At 40.7% G+C, this 25,328-nt stretch overlaps 1 protein-coding gene across 16 annotated transcripts in view; it reads left to right on the forward strand.

Annotated features, from left to right (window-relative positions):
• Positions 1-25,328, forward strand: part of LOC122541861 (calcium-activated potassium channel subunit alpha-1) — an 847,529-nt gene that overhangs the window by 621,573 nt on the left and 200,628 nt on the right. For all 16 annotated transcript variants that reach the window (XM_087982321.1, XM_087982311.1, XM_087982314.1 and 13 more), the window contains exons 13-14: positions 4,549-4,618; positions 8,498-8,653. In XM_087982321.1, coding sequence (XP_087838447.1) covers positions 4,549-4,618; positions 8,498-8,653 — 226 coding nt within the window. The remainder of the gene's footprint in view (positions 1-4,548; positions 4,619-8,497; positions 8,654-25,328) is intronic.

The raw sequence follows: 25,328 nt of genomic DNA on the forward strand, positions 1-25,328 counted from the left end.
ATAAAATTTAAGAGATGCAACTCCTGTTCACAGGAGGTAGCAGGAAAAAATTGAGTGTTGAAATCCCTTGGAGGTGTCACACACTGATAATTCCAAAAAAAAATTATTGGGCCAATGTTTCCTGCCTGTCTCTTGTTGCTCCTTGATCCGAGTGGGTCCATTTCAGAGGGCAGTTAAAAGTCAACATATGGGTCTGGATGCACGTGTAAGATTGGATAAGGATAGCAGGTTTGTTTCCCTAAAGGACATTAGAGAATCAGATGGGTTTTTACAACATTTAGCATGGTCGCCATTAGGCTAATGTTGTCTTTATTACAGATATTGATTGAATTCAAACTTCACCATCGCCAACGGTGGCATTTGAACTCATGCCCCGGAAAATGAGCCTGAGCTTCTGGATTATTAGGGCTTGTGACATTATCACTGCCTCCCCTTAGCAACCCTGGACTAGCAACTCGGGCCAGTGTTCTGAGGACATGGATTTGAATCCCACCAAAGCAGAGTGTGACATTCCATTTAAAGATAACATCTGGAGTAAAAAGTTAGCTTAATGGTGATCATGTAACCGCTGCCAGTTGTTGTAAAAATCCTTTTCTAAAATTTCAAAACGATACTTTATTCATAAATAAAACATATATATACGTAATCGCTAAAGCAGTTTGGTTCAGTGCTGTCTTTGGAGAAACAGACAAATATTGGAGTTTGACTTTCCTGACAATTCCAAACCCGTTTCTTACTTATGCAAGATACTATTTATATATATTTGAGGCACTGGGGAAGTCCAATAACTGAATGGACCCCCATTGTACTTTGGCTGAAAGGCCTCAGACAGTGAGCTTTCCCACGATGCCTTGGCAGCAGCTGCCCCAGTCTTTAGTGTGTCCCTGGGCACATGGTCCTGGACTGGGGAATGTCTGCAATGCTCAGTCGAGGTCAATTCCTTGCTCTGGAAGACAAGCAGGTTTCAGGCAGACCAAAGAGTGTCTTTTACTGAGTTGATTGTCCTCCAGGCATGGTTGATGCTTGTCTTCGTGTGCGTCCCGGAAAACAGACCGTAGAGCACAGAGTCCATCTTCACAGAGCAGTTCAGGATGCACCTCGACAAAAACCACTGCATCTTCCTCCAGACTTCCTTTACAAAGGCACCTTCAGAAGGAGGTGTATGACAGTCTCTACTCCCCACTCTGTCCGACACCCACTTCATGGGCTGTGTACAGTGGCGCTGAGAGTCTGGGCGTACATGAAGGATTTCACACCACCAGCCAAGCGATGTCTTAGTGCTTATTGGAGACTTCTGGTGAGTTGCTGTAAAATCCATCTGGTTCATTCATGTCCTATAGGGAAGGAAATGTGCTGTCCTTACTTAGTCTGACCTATATGTGACTCCAGACCCATACAATGTGGTTGACTGCAAAGTGCACTTTGGGCAATTTGGGATGTAATAAATGCTGGCCTAGCCAATTAAGCTCATATCCCAAGAAATAATTAATTTAAAAATTCTATAACTTTGGCAGAAGTATCCATATGTAAATACACTTTGTACTGAGGTTGCAGTTGCACCATGGGGAAAAAAAGAGAAATGGACTTATTTTTTGTCCAGCTTTGCTCTGGTGTGTTTAAAATTATGTTGTGTAATTCAACATACAACTAGCAGGGACTGAATAATCCCAAAGGTACTGTAATGGTTGGCTCCCATTGAGATGCGCAGCACAGAAACAGACCATTCTATCCAACTCATCCATGCTGATCAGATATCCTAAATTAATCTAGTCTCATTTGCCAGCACTTGGCCCATATCACTCTAAACCCTTCCTATTCATATACCCATCCGGATGCCTTTTAAATATTGTAATTACCAGCATCCACCATTTCCTCTGGCAGCTCATTCCTTATATGCACCACCCACTGCATAACATTTGCCCCTGAGGTTTCTTTTATATCTTTCCCCTCTTACCCTAAACTTATGCCCTCCACTCTGGACTTCCAAACCCAGGGAAAAGACCTTGTCTATTTATCCTATCCATGCCCCTCATGATTTTATAAACCTCTATAAGGTCACCCTTCATCCTCCAATGCTCCAGGGACAACAGCCCCAGCCTATTCAACCTCTCCCTGTAGCTCAGACCTGTAGCACAGGAGTTGGGAGGTCATGTTGCGGCTGTATAGGACATTGGTAGGCCACTGTTGGAATATTGCATGCAATTCTGGTCTCCTTCTATCGGAAAGATGTTGTGAAACTTGAAAGGGTTCAGAAAAGATTTACAAGGATGTTGCCAGGGTTGGAGGATCTGAGCTACAGGGAGAGGCTGAACAGGCTGGGGCTGTTTTCCCTGTAGCATCGGAGGCTGAGGGGTGACCTTATAGAGGTTTACAAAATTATGAGAGGCATGGATAGGATAAATAGGCAAAGTCTTTTCCCTGGGGTTGGGGAGTCCAGAACTAGAGGGCATACGTTTATGGTGAGAGGGAAAGATATAAAAGAGACCTATGGGCAACTTTTTCACGCACAGGATGGTACGTGTATGGAATGAGCTGCCAGAGGATGTGGTGGAGGCTGGTACAATTGCAACATTTTAAGAGGCATTTGGATAGGTATATGAATAGGAAGGGTTTGAAGGGATATGGGCCGGGTGCTGGCAGGTGGGATAGATTGGGTTGGGATATCTGGTCGGCATGGACAGGTTGGACCAAAGGGTCTGTTTCCATGCTGTACGACTCTATGACTCTATGATTGGACTTTACCATCTTCTCCACGACCGATGTTCAACTTACAGGTGTATAATTCAGTTTTCTCTTGAGCTCCCTTTTTAATAGTGGGGTTGTATTCACTATTGTTCAATCTGTAGGAACTATTTCAGTGTCTAAAGCATCTTGGAAGAAAAACACCACTATTTCCAAGGCCACCTCCTTAAGTACTTTGGGATATAGATTATCAGATCCTGGGGATTTATTAGCTTTCAATTTTATCAATTTTTGCAGCTCCCTTTTTTTGCCAAAGGATCATTGCAGTAAAAGGTTAAAGGCATGCTCTCTGAATAGAGAAACGATTGGTGGTGATTTATCCTGAGGGTCACCATACCTCTGGCAATGGGAGAGATTAAGAAGGAGAGACCTTCAGTGGTAAGCTCAGCCAGTGTGGGTATTAAACCCATGCTGTTACATCCAGCCAACTGAGTTAACCGACCCCCCGATTAATCAATGGAATCTCCTGACAACACTGGCTCGACAGCCAAGATAGCAGCCACCCAATGTTTCATGGCAATAATATATACTGCCAGGGAAATAGTCAGACCTGTCGGTGTGCTATATTAGGGTGTGCACAAGTCTTTTCATTTTGGAGAATAGATTATGCACGGTCTATGTGAAATTCCCAATATGCTAGGTTTAAGCATCTCTGTGGTCTTGAACCATTGTGCACAATTTCACTGGAAGGCTTTGTTTTTAAAAAAAAATTCATGATACATGGATATTATTACCATTTGCTGCTTATGCCTAACTATCTTTGAGAATGTGGTGTTGAGGCATCTGAATGGCTCGTTCAGTTTTTTCAGATGCAACTACATTGCTATGGGTCTGGAGTAATATTTAGGATGAACCAAATTAGAACAGCACAGATTTTCTTCATTAAAGGACATCAGTGAACTAAATGCATTTTTCTAGCTATCCTGTTGTTACATAAACACAGTTACTGGAATAGCATTATATTTCCAGATTTATATAAATTCTCCAGGTGTAACGTGGTGACCTAAGGGGCAACTTTTCACACACAGGGTGGTACGCATATGGAATGAGCTGCCAGAGGAAGTGGTGGAAGCTGGTACAATTGCAACATTTAAAAGGCATTTGGATGGGTATATGAATAGGAAGGGTTTGAAGGGATATGGGCCGGGTGATGGCAGGTGGGACTAGATTGGGTTGGGATATCTGGTCGGTATGGACGGGTTGGACGAAAAGGTCTGTTTCCATGCTATATATCTATGACCTCCAATTTTGGTGTCATGTGCAAACTTACTAACTATACCTCTTATGCTCACATACAAATCATTTCTATGAATGACGAAAAGCAGTGGATCCAGCACCGATCCAATCCTCGTGGTACACCACTGGTCACAGGCCTCCAGTCTGAAAAGCAATCCGCCACCACCACCCTCTGTTTTCTATCTTTGAGCCAATTCTGTATCCAAATGGTTAGTTCTCCCTGTATTCCGTGTGATCTAACCTTGCTAACTAGTCTCCCATGAGGAACCTGCTGAGGAACAGTCGGTTGTGGTCTTATTGTTGAGCAGGCTCAAGAGCCCTACGGTCTATTCCTGGTCTATACCTTGTTTTCTTCATTATAAGTAAAGGGACAAGTGGAGTATATTCATTTTTTAAAGTAAGCATTTCTATAAGTTTTTCTTGAATCTAATTCTGCAAATGCAAAATTGAGGTAACACTGCATACTTCTTTGCTGCCTTGCAATTGTATTATTTGTAACTGTTCAGGAGATTGCCTCCTATTTGCCTAAAAAGGTCCAGTCTAATTAATAATTTTGCTTTTTTGTTTCAGGGTAATATCTATCAAAAATTACAATCCAAAGATAAGAATTATAACACAGATGTTACAGTATCATAACAAGGTCAGAATCTTCTTTTATTGACTATAGAATGCTGTTTTGATTACTCTCTTGAATAATCTCATCATTTGAGAGGGCTGCAGATATTGACTGACTCTTGAGTCCAAACCCTGTGTCTCAATTGCAAAGTCTTAGGGTTAGTGCAGAGGTTCTACCATTTGTTTTCAACAAGGGAATGGCACGCTGCCGGTTGATGAGACAATCCTTGCAGCACAGTCAAGGCCGTTCAGCTTATTGTGGTCATACTAGCATCCAGTTGGTTCCCAATATCGCCGCCACCCCCAGCCCTGGGAAAGCTCTGTGTATCTCTGTATAGTCTTCTATGCTTCACCCAGGTTTTCATGCATTTGCCCCAGTCAGCCTCCACTGCTCTCCAAGGTAGAGCGACAGTCAGGTTGAAATCTTGGAGTAGAAGGTTCAATATTGAAGATATAAGCAATGACCCTGGGGCAGGTGGGTTCGCTGCCTTGGATAGGGGATTCCTGCTCCATTTGACTGACAAGCAGTCCTCATCTCTCCTCAGCTGCCCAGTTAAATCCAGAGGACAGTTATAAAAGGGAGGCAGCCCCCCTCATTATAATTTTGAAATGAACTTCCTGCTTCCGAAACCAGTTTGCCTGTGAAAATTTCCTCATCCTACCTGACGCCCCTGAATTTGAGATAAAATTCTCACAAACTCCATTGCCTACACAAAACTCCGTCTCCTGAACTTCAAATCCTGAAGAGGGGTAAGTTGAAGGAAATCACAGCTGCCAAGTTTGAGGGACAAGCGGGATGCTACTGGTTGAGAAAGGCAGGGATATCAGGAAGACTGAAGGAGAAGTGGGCTAGGATCTCTTGTTGCCTGTGGTGTCATTCTCTGGGGAGAATCAGAAGACAAACAAACAACAAGACTGAATAGTCTAACGGAAAATGACTTGCTCTATGTATGTTCAGTATCGTTTTCTTTCTCCAGACTGAAAGCATGGCATGTGGCATTGAAACAGAGAGATATTTGATATTGTGTGCCTGTGCCAGCAATATCGCAACCTGATTTGGATCCAAGCTGCAGACTTGCAGCAGATGTTTCTGCTCCTCACATTTTCCCCTCTGTCTTGCTAATGCAGGATTTCTTTGGACTGATGGAAAAAAATACATTTAAATGACATATTTTTGTAGAAAGCATAGAATGTGACCAGAAGAAGCACAAGGCTAGTGTCACTTAAGGAGAGCTTGGTGTTCAGTTTGTTTTCAGGAAGTATTTTTAACACAGCCCTTGCACTGGCCTCCCTGGGAATCTTACTGCACAGGAGTCCAAGCTGCTGTCAATAGCAGTTGCTCCTCTCTGTGGTCACTACCTGGAACTGCAGAGGGTGAAACTTGTCCCCTATCATGGTATCTTGCTGTTTTTGAAGGAAGAATAAGCATTGAGGAACTCATTTTGAAACAGAGTTTCCTTTCCCCTTGATTTAGTTCGTTAGAAGTTTAGTGTGAGGAACCTGGGCAATCTTTTACTTTCCTTGCAAGGAGAGTCATGGAATCCCTACTGTGGAAACAGCCCATTCAGCCCATTGAGTCCACACTAACCCTCCAAAGATATCCCAACATTCATGGGTCATTTTGAGGAACACTTCTTCACACAAAAGGAAGTGGGACAGTGGAACTTACTTCAATCCTAAAAAATACAGTGTAGAGGCAGTGGGTTCAATTGGAAATCCCAGATTTGATTTTGATAGATTTCCACTAGGCTGTCTTATTAAGGGTTACAGTATCAATGCAGTTGAATGGACTTAAGATACAGTTAAGTCACAGTTTAGTTGAATGGCTTAACAAGGCTTAAGGTGCCAAGGACTTTGTCCTCTCTGTTTTCTCTCGCAAATGACTGAACATCCGAGATCATTGTACCAGGCACTAAATCCATTCTTAGTTTCGCAGTTCAAAGTATCTTGAATGTTTCTGCGCCATCTATCACTCCTGGTGTAAGCCTTCGCCATCCACTGGTGCTGATGGCATAGTGATATTGTAACTGGACTAGTAATCCAGAGACATAAGTAATATTCTGGGGACCTTGGTTCAAATCCCACATCTGCAGATGGTGATAGTTGAATTCAATCTGGAATTAAAAGACTAATGACCATGAAACCATTGTCATCGAAACCCCTCTAATTCTTATCTGGTCTGGCCTACGTCTGACTCCAAACACACAGCAGTGGGATTGACACTTGACTGCCCTCTGCACTAGAACCACTGACTTCATTACAACCTTGGGTCGAACATGAACAAAAGAGACAAATTTCAGCAGTGAGGTGAGATTGACTGCCGTTGACATCAACATCACATTTGACCAAGTATGGCATCAAGGGTCCGTAACGAAACTCAAATCGGGGAAAACTATCTGCTAATTGGAGTCATACCTGGCACAAAAGGCTGTTGTGGTTGTTGGAGGTCAGTCATCTTAGCTCAGGACATCACTCAGCGCAGTATTTTATCCCCAGCCACTTTCAATACTTCATCAATGACCTTTCCTGCACCACGAAATAAGAATTGGGGATGTTTGCTGATGATTGCATAAATTGAGCACCATTCATACCACCTCAGATAGTAAAGCAGCCGATGTCCAAATGCAGCAAGACCTGGATGCAAAGCAGATTTGGCTGACAGGTGAAAAGCAACTTTGGAAGAATTCTGAGCAATCGTCCCATGTTCCCATGAGCATTCTGTTTCAAAGAGGGTTGTGCAGCTCGGCACTAGCTTAATAGGTAATGGTACGGTCTGACGTGGTAATGGTAGATGAGACTTCAGGTTCATTTTCTCATATGTTTTGTATTAGCTGAACACAGCTGAAGCAACAGTCAAGGAATTGTACTTAGCCCTAGTGACCCTAAGGCAAAGAAGGGGGAAAAGAAATAGCCAGACTTCCTATTCCTCATGACTACCCCTCTCCTTCCCATGTACCTCCCTCATCCTGTGCCCTCAATAGAAAGTGTACGTGTGGGTGTGGGGTGATGACGGAATATGTTTGGCCATTAAACACAGTATGGTTACATAACCTACTGACATTTGCTGTCTGAGTGAAGAAGGGCCAATTCAGTGAGGTATTCTTCCCTAGTCCTCTCCAGAGGGGCAGTCAATGGTGAGAGTATACATTGCTCTTTGTTAACACGTTTGTGATTCCCACCGTGCAGGAATGTTTGCTGCCCCTAGAAGTACGGGGAAGGAAGTTGCTCAGGAATCAAATTTGAAAAATAATCAAGCAGACTGTCCTACTTCTCCAGTTCCAAAACCAATCAATTGATTTGATTTTTAACAGAATTTTCACTTCAATGATTAAGATCTGTTTAGTTTGAAATGTTGCTGCCATTTTTTTCTTGCATGTGTATTTAAAATGACAATAAAGTACATCTCTTCAAATTCAGGATTCTCACACCTGTAAAATGTCAGCTAGCAAAATGCAGCACTGACAGCCCAGGCACAAGGTGGGGAAGGGAGGCCGCTTGTATCGGGTGTATGTTCCACGCTTGCTATTGGAAAGGCTGCAGCTGCTCTTGTTTTTGTAGTTCATTACAGAACAGAAATGCTACACTGGCACCTCTGCATGAACAATATAAAAATAAAACAAAATGTTTAACCAACGATATTGGAAAGGTATGAAAGGCCCGAGGGAGCTCGCTCTGAATGGGCAACAGATGTGAATCCAGATTGAAGTCCAGTGTGTTTGCTGCACACTGCTGCAATGCCACCCTATTGTTTGGGGTTCCCAGGGAAAATAAAGGAGACAGTTAGTTCAAACTTTTCGTGATGCACTGCATACATTTTCATGCTGTATGGGATGGCGGGGGGTGCAGTATGAGCAGAATTGAATTTGTACACTTCTCTTTTATTTTTGCTCTCCTCTGCTATCAGGCCCATCTGCTGAACATACCCAGCTGGAATTGGCGGGAAGGGGATGATGCAATCTGCCTAGCTGAACTGAAGCTGGGTTTTATAGCTCAAAGCTGCCTGGCTCCAGGCCTCTCTACAATGCTGGCCAATCTCTTCTCCATGAGATCGTTCATCAAGGTATTGTACTGTCTCTTCATATTAAGCCTGAGAAAACATTCATTCTACTTGTCATTCTTTTGAAAAAAAAGCATATATCTTGAAGGAAAAATACAAAAAGATGGAAGATGTTGCCATGTTTTACTTTGTGTTTAACAGCAGGTGTCCCCCACATACCACAGTTTTTAATGTGTGCCAGCGCTTCAGTAATTCAAATGGAGTGTGAATCTGATGTTGCTTTCTTGGGCTTGAATTTAGTTAAACTAACTGTGCACAGGTTATATATTTGGTGCAGTGTTTAAAATGTGATTGCTGCCAAACACATAGAATGCTAAGCTGTTAAGAGGTGAAACCCAGATGGGTTTTTTGATTGCAAGCTGTATATATACAAGAGTCTGCATTGCCAATTGACTCCTCTATCATTTCCACCAAAATGTGTGGCATCAGCAAGGGGCTACTTTCTGCCATTCCTTGTCTACAAAACTACCATCGCAGTTTTTTTTCCCTGTACAGGTAAATGCTTGTGGTGCATGGATGATTAACGATGCACTGCTGCATCCACTTCCTCCCAAAAATATAGGCTAACAGGTTGTATCTACTTCTGAGGCCAAAGTTGGTGGGTTCAACTCCCACTCCAGAGACTTGAGTCCACCAATCTAATTCAGCACTTGGGAGCAGTGCCAAAGAAACGTTGCACTGTTAGGGGTCCAATCCTTTGGATGCCACATTAAGAGGTCCTGTCTTCTCTCTGAAATGGTGCTTAATTATTTCAAAGAAGAGAAGCTAAGATAACTCTCTGATTCTAGGTATTATTCATCCTTCAGTCAACAGCAATAGAACAGACTATCTGCTCTTATCATATTGTTTGTAGGAGTTTGCTACATGTAATTAGCTGCTATGCTTTCTATATAATGTGTCTTGGGGCATCCAGAGTTTGTGGAGACACAGTATTAATGCAAGTATGCTTTTCTTTCTATGATTTTTTTTCCCAGTGCTCTTGATGACAGCATGAGAACAGAGGTTATGTTCAAGATGTAATGGCATTTTAGAACATAGCCCCTTGATGTTGCATCGGGCTGTGAAACCAATCTGAATCCCATCTCACCTACCCTGTTCCATTATCACCCATATGTCTATCCAATGACCAGTTAATTGCCCTTAAAGTTGGTGAGTCTACTACAGTCGCAGACAGGCCGATACATGCCCCTGTTACTCTCTGAGTAAAGAAACTACCTCTGATATCTGTCCTAAATCTATCACCCCTCAATTTAAAGCTACATCCCCTGTGTTAGCCTTCGCGATCAGAGGAAAAAGGCTCTCACTGTCCACCCTATTTAACCGTCTGATTATCTTGTATGTCTCAATTAAGTCACCTCTCAACATTCTTCTCTCTAACAAAAACAGCTTAAGTTCCTCAGCCTTTCCTCCTTCCCTCCATTATCAGGCAACATCCTAGTAAATCTCCTCTGAACTCTCTCCAAAGCTTCCACATCTTTCCTATAATGCAGTGACCAGAACTATACACAATACTCCAAGTGCGGCCGCACCAGAGTTTTGTACAACTGCAGCATGACCTCATGGCTCCAAAAACTCAATCTGTCTACTAATAAAAGCTAACACACCATATGCCTTCTTAACAACCCTATCAACCTGGGTGGCAACTTTCAGGGATCTATGTACATGGACACTGAGATGTCTCTGTTCATCTAGACTGACAAGAATCTTACCATTAGCCTAGTACTATGCATTCCTGTTATTCCTCCCAAAGTGAATTACCTCACACCTTTCTGCATTAAACTCCATTTGGCACTCTCAGCCCAGCTCTGCAGCTTATCTATATCCCTCTGTAACCTGCAACATCCTTCGGCACTATCCACAACCCCATTGACCTTAGTGTCATCCACAAATTTACTAACCCATCCTTCTACGCCCTTATCCAGGTCATTTATAAAAATGACAAACAGCAGTGGCCCCAAAACAGATCCTTGTGGTACACCACTAGTAACTGATCTCCAGGATGAACATTTTCCGTCAACCACCACCCTCTGTCTTCTTTCAGCTAGCCAATTTCTGATCCAAACCGCTAAATTGCCCTCAATCCCATAATTCCATATTTTCTGCAATAGCCTACCGTGGGGAACCTTATCAAATGCCTTACCAAAATTCATATGTGCCTCATCAACTACTTTACCCTCGACAACCTGTTTGATCACCTTCTCAAAGAACTCAATTAGGTTTGTGAGGCATGACCTATCCTTCACAAAACTGTCTTGACTATCTCTAATCAACTTATTCCTCTCTAGATGATTATAAATCCTATCTCTCATAACCTTTGCCAACGCTTTACCCACAACTGAAGTAAGACTCACTGGTCTATAATTACCAGGCTTGTCTCCACTTCCCTTCTTGAACAAGATCCTCCAGTCTTCTGGTACTATTCCTGGAGACAATGATGACATAAAGATCAAAGCCAAAGGCTCTACAGTCTCCTCCCTGGCTTCCCAGAGAATCCTAGGATAAATCCCATCTGACCCAGAGGACTTATCTATTTTCAGAATTGCTAACTCTACCTCCTTGTGAACCTCAATCCCATCTAGTCTACTAGCCTGTATCTCAGTATTCTCCTCGACAATATTGTCTATTTACAGTGTGAATACTGATGAAAATGTTCATTTAGCACTTCCCCTATCTCCTCTGACTCAATGCACACTTCCCACTACTATCCTTGATTGGTCCTAATCTTACTCTAGTCATTCTTTTATTCCTGATATACCTATAGAAAGCCTTAGATTTTTCCTTGATCCTATCTGCCAACAACTTTTCATGTCCTCTCCAGGCTCTTCTTAGCTCTCTCTTTAGGTCCTTCCTGGCTAATTTGTAACTTTCAAGTGCTGTAACTGAGCCTTCATGTCTCATCCAAGCCTCCTCCTTTCTCTTAACAATAAAAACGTTTTGTGGCGTTCCTGACCATGTGACTGAAACATGTCATAGTGTGAAACCTGTAAACTGCAGGCATTGTTGGCTGAGTGAGGAAAATGAAAAAAGCTCAATGCCACCGTATTCTCAAAATCTCCTTGAATATGTCATCAGTTTGATATCCCACACAAATGGATGGAATTTCATTGTGCCTTGCCTTGAAATAGGCAATCGTTCTTTACATTATGATTGAAAAGTTGTGACTAAAAGCTGATGGTATCCTTGTCTATGAGTGTCTTGTCACACAAAGATAAATTTTGCAAAATTATCACATTGAGAGGCATAGGGATAAAATGGAACTTCACTGAGATCACAAAATGGGTGCTAACTAATTGTCCACCAATGGGCAGGTTATTTTTTATTTCAAAAATCTACTTTATTCATATGTTATAGAGTCATAGAGATGTACAGCATGGAAACAGACCCTTTGTCCATGCTGCCTAGATATCCAACCCAATCTAGTCCCACCTGCCAGCACCCGGCCCATATCCCTCCAAACCCTTCCTATTCATATCCCCATCCAACTGCCTCTTAAATGTTGCAATTGTACCAGCCTCCACCACTTCCTCTGGCAGCTCATTCCATACCCGAACCACCCTCTGTGTGAAAAAGTTGCCCTGTGGGTCTCTTTTATATCTTTTCCCTCTCACCCTAACCTATGCCCTCTAGTTCTGGATTCCCCGACCCCAGGGAAAAGACTTTGCCTATTTACCCTATCTCTGCCCCTCATAATTTTGTAAACCTCTATAAGGTCACCCCTCAGCCTCCGACGCTCCAGGAAAAACTGCCCTCGCCTGTTCAGCCTCTCCCTATAGCTCAAATCCTCGAATCCTGGCAACATCCTTGTAAATCTTTCTGAACCCTTTCAAGTTTGTAATATATATCATGGTCAAAAATGTGTTTCAGTTCTGTACAGTAGCATATGAAGCTTGACTCTATCCAATAAACAAACCAAAGGCTTCTCTTAGTTGTACAAGACTATATTTACATGCATTTGAGGCAGCAGAAGGGTCCGATAACTGATTGGACCACCATTTAACTTTGGCAGAAAGGCCTCAGACATTGGTCTTTCCCCACTGCGCCTTGGCAGCAGCAGTCCCAAGCTTTAGTGCTTCCCTCAGCTCAAAGTCCTGGATCTTGGAATATGTCAATCTGCAACATTCAACTCCTTGCTGTAGAAGACCAATAAGTTTCAGGCAGACCAAAGAGCATCTTTCACCAAGCTGATGGTCCTGCAGGTACAGTTGATGTTTGTCTCAGTGTGCGTCCTGGGGAGCAGACCGTAGAGCAGACTCACATGTCATGGAGCTGTTCAGGACGAACATCGACAAAAGCCACTCAATCTTTCTCCAGACTTCCTTTGCAAAGGCAATAGACAGGCATGTGTCAACCCGTTCAGTTGAGGCTTTGCAGATTGAAGTGTATGCCACTGTGTGACGTAACCCTGCTTTATATGCAATGACCAAATTCTTCAAAGAATTTATATGGAGCCCATGACCACTGGAAATGCTTCACTGCCAATGAATTAGTTTGAAGTATTGTTTAATTCTCTTATAAGTCAATGGAATTTCAGATAAGGTGGGTCTGTAAAGGGTGGAAAATTTGCTTCCACTTTGTAGCTCTACCAGAGTTGAATCGGTCCTATAATATGGTATGACACATCAGTGCTGTATGGAGGTAGGTTTGCATTACTGGAGGCATTTAAGTGAGATTGTTAAACAGAGATTCCGACTGCCTCTTCAGGCAGATCTGAAAGATGATTGCCTTGTGGCCTTGCTAACTTTTGTTGTTCAACCAATACCACCAAAATAGTCTCCTCGCTCATTACTGTTTGTGAGATTTCATGGTGTGCAGGTCAGCTGCCTCATGTTCAAAATAATTTATTGGCAATGAAGCCTTTTAATCCTCCTGAATCATGAAAGGCTCAATGTAAATGTCAGCTTGTCTGAGTTTAATAGATTTTGTTACTGTGCTTGGTATCCATGTTAGCAGTTGCACAGAAGGGACCTTCTGATGCTCAGTACCACATATTAGCATGTGTTTCAATCTGCAAAACCATGTTAGAGTCAATCTGGCATGTAGTTTGTGCTTGCTCAATTGTGGGAGGAATCATTAAGAAGTTCAGGATGACATGACCCAGTAATGAGCAAATTTCAGCAATATTTGTATTGTCAGGGATTGAAATACCTTTTATGAGATTCCTTATTGTATTCCCATTGAAGGATGCACCTTTATTCTTTATTTGTTTCATAAAATGTGGTCTCCAGTACAGCATCTTCATCCGTGCCATAAAGACAGTAGCGTATTTTCAGTATCTCATGAGACACAGACTTGACATTGGTGCTTTCTGGCACACTTACAGCTGTACCTCATTCGCTGTGGCCGAATACGACAGTGAACAAACAGTTGAGAGGAAAATAGAACATGTATATGTGATAGAAATAAACATCGATGGAATTAGAAGCAGTACTAGAAGGTGTATAAATACTGGCAGAGGCTAATTAGGCTGAGTGGCATTTTTTTTAAAAAGTAGATTTTATGTAAAACTGTAAAATTCATTGACACTTTGGATTTGTCAGCAATATAGCCACATCAGTTAAATCACATATAGAACCTCATGTAATGTGATTAAAATATTTTCAAAAGCCTGACAGATCCTGCCCAAAGTAATCTGTTGCTCATAAAAATGAATGTTTAGAGGACCACCAATTGTGGACTGTTGGAAGAACTTAGTGGATGTCATTTATGGTGTGGGCTCTGTTGAAAGTCATTTATCAAACCACCCTAACCTTGTAGCCTTGACAGATAGTGTATTCCATAGAAATAAATAGGCTGAGATTTTAAAAGTCTGAGCTACATATAAGATGGTTAAACATACCATAATGCATTTATAATGATTCTTGAACATCTTTGATTCATGTGCTACTCTCCTGTGTTTATAAGCAATAAAGGTTGGTTCTTTTGTATGCAGTCTCTAGCTATCAGCAGTATGCCACTGGAGGTATTCTGACACAGCTTTCAAGATACTCAGCTAGCATTATATAAGGTTTCCAATGTGAAACTCAGGCCGCCAGTTTATAGTTCTGTCCTGAGGAAGCAAAGCAGGAGTTTTAGTACAATACAGGTTGATACATTTCTGATAATATCATTGCATTTGCTACTGCTGTTTAATCTATGTGCATTACACTGCTGGCTTTCACACAGTGCCTGCATTTCAAAACATGATATGAAGCTGACAAACTCTTGGTAGTAGATTAGAATGGTGCTGGAAAAGCACAGCAGGTCAGGCAGCATCCGAGGAACAGGAAAATCGACGTTTCGGGCAAAAGCCCTTCATCAGGAATAGAGTCAGGGTGCCTGCAGAGTGGAAAGTTAAATGAGAGGGGGGTGGGGGTGGGGAGAAAGTAGCATAGAATACAATAGGTGAATGGGGATGGGGATGGTAGTACACAAGCCTAGCATTTCAGGCTGGTAGAGGTTTACAATGCTTATTGTTAAATCTTCGTGACCATTTCACTAATGTTGAAGTTCCAAGGTTTATACCAACCCGGAATTCAAACTGGAAACAATCTCTACATGTCATGTGAAAAATAGCAAGATGTCAGCCTTGGCTCTGAAGTTAGCACTTTCCACTTGGTCAGCAGGTTGTTGGTTCAAGCTCTGACCCAAGCATATAAATTAGGTTAGGATTCAAGTGCAGTATTGAGGGAGTGTTGCACAGTCTTGGATTAAAATGATAATCGAAGCCACGTCTGGTCTCTTAAATAATGTAAAAATGTTTAATGATAATTTTCAAGGAAATGCAGAAGAATTCTCTTTGGTACCCTGGCCAATATCTCAATCATTGCCATCAAAATATAGGTGATCAAGTCATTATCTCATTGCTGTGCAAATATTGGCTGCTATATTTACTACATTGGAAATGAATCTTCAGTTCTGAAATATTTCATTCGCACTAAGCTCTTTTGGGCCATTTGGAGGCCATGAATGGCTATATAAATGCAAGTTCTAAAATGTTGGTAAATTGTGTGTGTTGTGGATGCTCGCAATACTAATGGAGCCAGCCAGCTGGAGCAAAAGGATGGATCAAGTTATGCTTCAAATTTCAGTTAGTTGCAAGGCGTACTCCATTAGTACTAAACTTTCCACTCAGACCAGATCATATCTCAACTGAAATACAAGGATATCAGTTCTTGCAGCATAAGAGACCACAAATAATGAAATGTGGCAGCAATTTGGAGCACTTGTAGTTTGGAGGGTGAACAATGAAATTGTTGAAGGATTCCGTTCTAAACATGAAGTCCAACGAGAAAAGTGGCATCAGATGGCGAAAGAAGATCAAGTATGGTATCGAGACTTACACTTGCAGTATTTGTATCTTTAGTGTGTAGCATTTGAAGATAAGTAAGATGAGTGAAAAAGAGATAAAATGTGAGGTATTCCATGCAGTATCAAGTTTGTGGATACTAGTGGGAAAGGTGTCAAGGTAACAATAATTGTGAGACAGGTTTGCTGTTACTGTAACCTTCAATTATTTATGGATCTAGATGTTCCTTGGCATCAGAAAGACAATTTAAGGATTCTTTAAAAAGTGACGCTTCAGATTTGGAGCCACCTTGACCATAGAGGATCTGGAATATAGGATTTTAATAAAACACGTGAATTACCCTATTGATTTGTTTCTGGGACAGTAACAGAGATGTCAGGGCACCAGCATCTGTCTCATTTGCCAGGTGCCAGTATTCTCTGAATTGTTGTTGTATACCCTTGTGTAATGTACAACAGCTGTTCCAGGGTCTCAGTCTGATACTATTGCAATAGGAATTGAGACATGCTGTGTGGTGAGCAATTCACTGGCTCCTGGTCACGGAGCCCCACAAAATTGCACCAGCCTTTCCATCCACGTAACAAACTGTGCATTCAAAAGGTAAAGCAATGGCAAAGGCAAATCAGGGATACTACACCCTCACAATTGAAAAAGGTCGATGAGAAATATGTGCGGATTTGTAATATTTTTGAGAGATAAAGGAATACCTCTGCCTGCAAGTTTTCCTCCAAGCCCCACACTGTGCTGATTTGAAATTATATCATTATTCCTTTGCTGCTGCTAAGTCAAAATCTTCCTTCTTAATAATGTGTACCTATGTTACAAGGGCAATAATGGCTCACCACCACCTTTTTAAGGACATGTAGGAATGGGCAACAAATCTTGGCCCCCTGCCTACATCCCATGAACAAATAAAAACAAACATAAGAGATAAAACAGGACATTTCATTCCAATTCTGACTTGGAGCTAGTTCAGGAAGTTCTTGTTTCCACCACCCACCCTCCTCTCACGCTTTGCTTACAGTTTCAATTATTTTTTAAAACTTATTTTTAAACCCCCAATCACCAAGGCAGTGACTCACATTTTGGGTTTTGTGCTGTTACTGCTGATTACCCTCCCATACCTTGTCCAAATGAATTTAGAGTTTTAGAATCCCTCCAGCGCGGAAACAGGTCCTTTGGCCCAATGAGTCCACACTGACTCTCCAAAGAGTTTCCCAGCCAAACTCTTTACGACTTATTTACCCTGACTAATACACCTAACCTACACATCCCTGAACATTATGGGCAATTTAGCATGGCCAGTTCACCTAACCTGCACATCTTTGGATTGTGAGAGGAAATCCACGCAGACACAGAGAGCATGTGCAAACTCCATACAGACAGTTGCCCGAGGTTGGAATGGAACCTGGGTCCCTGGTGCTATGAGGCAGCAGTGCTAACCACTGAGCCACCATGCCGTCCTCATATGATACTTCTTAAAGTACAAACTTGACCATTCACCGACAATGAGCTATTCAGTTGTGCTGATTGATGAACCTGACCTCCTCACCATAGATATTTCAGATTGTAGAGCAAGCTTCTCCTCCCCAATGCCCCGTCACAATGCTGTCGCGGTGATGGATTTGGGTAAGACAGCATACATTCTCCAACCTACTTGGTTGTTGTAACCCAGCTGTACTCCATGTGAAAGTGAGGACTGCAGATGCTGGGATTAGAGTCGAGGATGTGGTGCTGGAAAAGCACAGCAGGTCAGACAGCGTCCGAGGAGCAGGAGAATCGACATTTCGCGCAAAAGCTCTTCATCCTGATAAAGACCTTTTCCAGCATCACACTCTCGACTGTACTCCGTGTGAGATAGAGATGTCTTGAACTGTTGGATCTATAAATGGATTTGAACTTGATTTGGATTCTGGTAATTGTTAGTAATAATTGAAAAAGCATTTCTTTAGCAAATGGTATCCAACAATAATCATGAAGGAAATTGCATTCTGTGTGTGATGCATAATAACAACAACTTGTATCCATGTAGCAACTTTAATGTGGTAAAAAATGTCCAAAGACATGCTATAGGTTTGTCAATGAGCAACATGTATCACCTAACCATATGAAGATATTTAGGAAAAGTGCTGAAAAAAAACTTTATCAAAATGGTCAGTTCTAAGTATCATATTGAAAGAAAGCAAAGTTTATGAAAGATATCCAGTACTTGAAAATAAGACCGTTGAAGACAGAGCTACCAATGGTGGAATGATGGCATTCAGAGATGGACAAAAGACCAAATTAATAGGAACATGGAGATGTTGGATCCTTGTAGGGCTAGAGGAGCTTACAATGATGGGGGAAGGATGAGATTTAAAAACATGCTGAGAATTTTAAATAAAAAACATTCCTGTGATGGAGCCACCTTGCAACAGAAGGATCTTGAAGAACTAAGGCATGGATAACAAAATTATAAGCCTGTTTGTAAAAAGGAAGTATATTTATGATTTTATTCTACAGGGCACCCAACTGAAATCTTTTCCTCATGTTTTATAGCTTATGCCTTTGTATAATTGTATATTAGAAAATTCAGCGGATTAATGTATCTTCCTACATCTGTTTATGACTATCCGGTCCAATTTATGAGGCATGAATGGATGGTAAATGCACAGCCAGTGTAGCCAGTACACAAGGAGATGCATTTTATGTATTGCTGTTGGGTTGGGAGATGTGCGCTCGCAATATAGTGGCAAAAGGTGATAGACAAGAAACCCAACATCTTCCCTGTTCTATGACAGATTGCCAGCATGAAGAACATCAGTGGTGTGGCAAATAAAGCACTTCATGGCCCAGTTAAGGTGCTGTTACTATCCCTGTGGGCAGTCTTGTGTGTCAGAAGGGCACGTTGCCATAGCGGTGAATCCTGGCACATTCTGATGGATCTGTGACTTTCCGAAACAGTACACCATGGATCAAAAAGACCACGGCCATGCTCTGAGCATCACTAGTGCAATCCCTTTCTCCCACCACACCCCCCGCCAGTAAATGTCTGCCATGTTCACCGTGGAGGTGCAGCCTCAGCAGTGGCCAACACTACCTGATCCAACAGCTGGACCTTGAAGCATCTTTGAAAAACTCAGACCGAGATTTAAATTCCAACCTTGGCAATCACTTTCCCATAAATAGTTAAAGTGCCTGAAGCTTCCATCGGCCAAGGTCTTGGTTTTGCAATTTTAGGAAAATAAAACAGACCTTACCCATTATGTTGGACCTTAAACAGTATGATTCATTTTGACTGCCTGCTGTATTATTCATTTTAAAGCAAACACTGAAACCAGAATCATTTGATTTATTCCTCCAGCTTCTACAGCATTCATATGGAACCTTTTATTTTTATTTAACATTTGGCAAGAAATGAAAAGGAATTTGACTTCTAATATATTAGTAAAGTTCAGCATACATTTATAATAAAAAAATACTTTTTATGAAACAATGACGAATAATTTTGGTAGAATTTGTCTGTCAGACTTTTATCCATGAAAGACATTCTAATTATGCTGTTGTCTGCTTTTCAGGGCCAGCATATCTTAACATCAGGAACTGTTGGGTTAAAATGCAGATCTTCCAAACATTTCAAATTGTGTTTGATGTACCATGTGTTAAGCAAATTGGATTTACAATTAGATGAAATTTGAACACAAATGTCTTCTCCAAAAGGGCATTCATAGCCCACATATTGCTTGTATGTACTTCATCAACCTGACTTGTGTTTTCCATATAATGATTTTAAAAACTAATGAAAAAGAGAACTAATGTTTTTGTAGCACTGCCTGTGTAACTCAGTTGATCTGTCCATTGAAAACAGTGATACCTTTAGCCTGAAGAAAAGAATGTCAAAGATGACAAGTCCTGTCTGATCAAGGATTTGTTAAACATACCCCATTCTTAGAGGGAGGCACTTAGCCAACAGGCTTCTAACATGAGGGCTGAGTGAATGGCTTGCAAATTGTCTGGATTGTCCAGTGACCCTAATTTGACATTGTGCACTTACCCTTTGTTTTTAACAAATAACAATATCACCAAAATCATTCAATCTCCAGTGCACGTCCTAACACGGCACAACAGAAAAGTTGACTTGAGTTCTAAAACCAAACAGCTATTCTACTCAAACCACTAACCCTTCAAGTCTTTGCTTACTTGCTATCTGCTTCATTTTCTGTATGCCACTATTTGCTATACTTCCAAAACACATTATAGTCTCATGGTAGTGACCAACTTGGAATCTGAGAAAATTGTAATACAGGAAAATGCTGAGCCTGGCCTTGGGTTGCTGTTGGAGGGCATTTCTTAAGTTGGTTATTCATAAGAATGAACATTTTGCTGCTGAATCCATCTAGTTTGATATCCAGAATTAAGAGCTATAAGTGACTATAATGACTATTGAGCTTCTCATCTGCATTTAAAATAGGATCATCACCTACTGATTCTGGCTGGGTAGAATGTGTTCTATTTTTTGAAATAAGCCATAATTGGAATTCTATTAAATTGTTCTTATTGAATCTTTGAATAAAAATGAGTTTGCACACCTAGTTAAGAGGAAGTCTGGATAGTTCTCACAGGTAAAGTGAGTTCTTAAAGGTAGCAAAAGCTTAATTCTAGTTCAATCTTAAGTAACTGCCAGTTGAACATTCAGGAGTTTATTTCTCGTAATTAGACCAGCCCAAAGTGTATTTTTAAGGACTTCCTAAAATTTTGCAGATGAAGTATTTGAAATGTTTTGGCCTGTGGCTGAAGGACAATTCATTAGTTAATTCTTTCTGGGAGAGTTAAAAAATATTTCATCTTCAACAATCTTAATGACAATCTCCAAGAAAATTAACCGTTGCTTTCAGCTAGACCAGAAGAGTGATGCCATGAACCATATGTAGTAAAAATGTGTGTATCCCAAAAAATCTCGCTTTCTGCACATATTGGGACAAGGTCATTAAGAACAGAATTCATGCATCTTTGATAGAGCATGAATCTTTTGACTGATACATAAGTGCATAAACCAAAATTAGCACTTTAACTCTCCACTATACAGTCATATTAAAAAATAATGCATTTTGTGTTGGAAGCACAAGGTTATAAAGTTCTGAGTTTGAGTCACACTCCATAGCTTGAACACCAATATTAAGACTGATGCTCCCACTCAATATTGAAGGAACGTTACATTGTTAGAGCTACACTTTTTGTATGAAATGTTAACCAAGGCCTGATCTGTCAGCTTGGTTGGATATCAAAGATCCCGTGGTGCTGTTTTGAAGAGTAATAGTTCGGTTATCCATGATGTCCTGGCCAATATTTATTCCTCTATCACCATCACAAGAGACAGATTATCTGGTCGTTATCACATTGCTGTACATGGGAGTTTCCTGAGCACAAATTAGCTGCCATGTTTCCAGCACTTCAACAGTGATTACACTTCAAAACCACTCTGTTGATAGTAAAGTGCTTTGGGACTTTGGTGGTCGTGAAAAGCATTAGGCAGATGCAAATCTTTATTTATTCTTAGACCATATTGATAGTTTGAAGTCATGCTGTATTACTTGAAATGATTCAGAATGTCCAAAAATACCACATAAGTATCACCATTAAGTGAAAATATAGTTCTAAGCAACTGAATCATTGAGTCACGTTGGATTCAATGACACAGAATTCAAAGTAGATTGTTATCTAGAGAAATAAATTATTTTCATGCTTGTTCATTTTTTCAGGGGGAGGGTGATGAGAGAGCTTTGTTGTTTGGGGTGGCATGGTGGACAGTGATGGATTATCAGTTCTCTTTTATGTGTCATGCAATTAGGCCAGAAGTGATAGGAGCATTCATTTTAATGGTCAGTGCAAGGACCTGCACACACCTCTCATTCATTATGATTGTGACTGTGGTGCCACTTCTAATGTAAGAGCTTTACTGACCTACAAAAATTGCAAAAAAAACTATTATTTATCTGAATGATTCTGATGCCATTTACCATCGAGAAAGAAAGTCCAATCGCCAGTCAACAGTAGAATTAATGATTTCTTTCAACTGCAACCAAACTGCTTTGAGAAATTTGTGTTTCTCATTATTGATATGACTGATGTGTTGCACGCTCAACTGTGTAACATGATTTCTTTTTGTAGCATGATTTCTTTTTGTAACACATTTTCCTGGGGTAGCCATCCTGTCTATGTGCCAGTTTAAAAATTAGAAAACTATATTGTTTGTAAAAATATTTAATTCACTGGAAGAATGTATGTTGCAGTTTCAATGCGGACAGCTTTAGGTTCTGATGAGATTGTTTCTGTTAAGTATATAAATTGATGACCTTTGGTTGCTTGGAGGAGCCCATGATGCCACCAGCTTAGCTAGAAGGGTATGTAACCTGCAGGTGGCTTTATCTTTGGTGGTGGTCACATCTGTCATAATGTGGAGAGTAACAGTATTTACATTGCTTAACTTGTAAAGCAAATACTTAAGAAGTAAAGGTGATAAGTTTTAAAGGAATTCATTCTGTTTACTTATTTTCTCTACAATAAAGTCAGATCTGGGAGACTACTCTTTCCAGTATTGATGCATGTAAAATGACTTGGGGACTCTTAGCTTCTAACTTAGCTACAATTTCATGTCATGAGGTTCTGTCAGACAGCTCTTCCGTATTCAGGGTCAGGAAATCTCTTGTTGTTTGGAGGATCTTCATGGGCCACACCCTAGAGCTTTTGTCTCGCTGTGAATGTGCGAGAGAATAGTTAAGGGTGCTGATCTGCTCTGCCACACTGAACATGTCTTCTCCCCTCAGGGGACACTGAAACTCCCAGAATTGCTGTACATTATGATAGGACAAACTCTGTGATATTGGTCATGGTGGATAACCAACTCTAATGTGGCTGTTAATATATCCAGAATTGTTTAGAAATTTCAAATCACGTTATTCACATTCAAAATTAAAGCTTGCTATTTGTCTTGTACATACAAAATTGTTAGCTTTTTATTTGGTTAATGGGAAAGCCACTTCTTCTGATGTTTCATGCCACTATGTCTTGGGCATGAATCAGTTAATTATCAGACTCTGAGGAGTGCTTTGTTAACATGAATGAAGTAATTAGTTTAGGTAAGGTTTCACATCATTTCAAAACATACATACATCATACCTGTCACCAAGTTGAGAATAGACTTCATATTTTTTTCCGAAGTGTATTTGATAATTTACTGTTGTTTCTCTGGCTTTTAATCGGCATAACAAAGTCTCCAGGGTCCTGGCTTTTAACAGGACCAGTTGTGCAGGCCAAAGCTTTTAGGGATTAGGGGAATAATAAAACTTCCTCTATTGGCTGTAGGAACACTGAACCTGTCTGGGAATTAAAAAGTTGGATCCCATCCATCGCCTTTATTAATCACAGCTGCTGTTTGTTTACTTACATTCTGCTGAAATAACTAATCACCTGGTGATCCGTTGATGAAAAATGATTTGTTTTAATCAAAATCTCATTCGAGGGTTAAGAAAACCTGAAAATGATCAATCACTTGGTTCTGTGTTGTCACTCAAGAATTTGGTGTGAAGGGAGTTTATGGAGCATTTCGAAATCCAAGTGCTGATTTCATCTTTCAAAATTAAGTCTGAAAATAAATGGTGCATATTAAACACAGAGTTGATAAAGTGCCAGAAACGCATTGACAAATCACTAAATTACGTGTTCATGTTGAAATATTTTCATACATTTCTCAAAGTAATTTTGCATTAAATCCAGGCTTAAAAATAAAGTCGAAGACCAGTCAAAAGGAATGCTTAGCTAGTACTTGTACAAGCTAACTCCACAAACACATGCAAATTATTAAAAACTGTATTAAGTGTATTGGACATTGTTCAAGCAATACATTTTCTTCAGCACATTAATCTGAACATAAATCTACCCAGGTCTGAGGAGAATTCTTTTATACATGAAGCCAGAAGGTGTTTTTCCTTCAGTTCCTAGCAGAAACTCTTGTAGTATTCCACATTTAATTGAAGTATGCTTTTTTTTTCTTTTACCTTTGCACCTAATACTTCTGACTTTGATGTTGTTCCATAGTTGATTGATATACTACCAAAAGCCTCAGTTACAACCTCAGAATTCAACACCATAAATTACAGTTAATTTGGCACCCCTTCCTGAATGGCCACAATCCCCATGATACCAGTTCTTCCTCTACACGTGCTGTTTCTTCTCTTTATCCTTGATTGCATGAAGACACACAGACTTCAAATTTATGAGCTCCCAGTTCATCTTTATTTCATTTTAATGTAGTAAACTCCTGTCATTTCATTTGAATGAGAATGACAGCCCAATATATGAATCAAAAACCTTAAGAAGCTATTTTGAAAGCCAGTGCTGTTTATGCAATTGTCATCTCTCCAACAACTCTTTCATTCATTATGCTCATGCAAAGATAATTTTTCCTCCCCTCTCAATTGCAACTCAAGCTTGATGATGTCATGTCTTGAGTTTTGGATTCCTCACATCCTTTTCAAAGGTTGAGTGGTGCATTCTTTGTAAAATCTGTGAGGTTTTAGCACAGATATCACAGCGCAAAAGCATGTCATGGCTTATTGGCAAAACGTGCCAGTATGAAGCATACGCTTCCACTTCTCAATAGTGGGATAGTTAACACTCCAGCACTCATAACTCTTCCAGGGATTTCCCATAAGGGTTCAGGCCTTCAGCTTGTTTTCTTTTGTTTCACTCTTTTCAATGAAAATTGGAAAAGATGCATTTTAAAAGGGAGCAGGAGCTGAAACTGTAATCAAAAGTACATGTTACTGAAACCAACTTCTTATGACTGTCACCACCCCTTCTGGTAAGCATGGTGGTGTTTGCACAGTTTCCTGCTAAATACAGTGTACAACTAATCACCACTGCTGTGATCTCTGCATTTTGACTGGTTACTAAAATATAGTTTGACGTTGTTTGCAACTCCCTGTCTGTTGCAGGACTGATGTCGGGAAGCTGCAGCCTGCTAACATGGAAATGGTCCTAGGAGAGATGCATGGCAGCATTTTATGAAGCATTGCCTGATATGGTTGCATTTATTGTAACCCATTGTTAACTCACATGGGAGTAGGAGCGTTTAGTGGCACTTAGGTCCAATATTAGCAACTGATAAGCAGGGGTGATGTAAAGGTGTGAAACTCTATTTGAATGGCAAGTCTGAGCCATGGTTCCCCAAAATTATTCCAGACTAACTGAACTGGCAGGGTTGGATTTTTGTGGATAATTATAGACATTGGCTTTGAATGTTTTGAAATCTCAGCAATGAAAATGTGATGTTGTACTTTCAAATGGAAGGAATAGAAGCTTTGATGCTTTCCCTCACAACCTCCAACAGTCCTGGAGACATTGTTCTTCAAAGCC

The sequence above is a fragment of the Chiloscyllium plagiosum genome, unplaced genomic scaffold (assembly GCF_037043375.1).
Source record: "Chiloscyllium plagiosum isolate Xiang-an unplaced genomic scaffold, Cpla_swu_hap1 HiC_scaffold_43, whole genome shotgun sequence".
Classification (NCBI taxonomy): Eukaryota; Metazoa; Chordata; class Chondrichthyes; order Orectolobiformes; family Hemiscylliidae; genus Chiloscyllium; species Chiloscyllium plagiosum.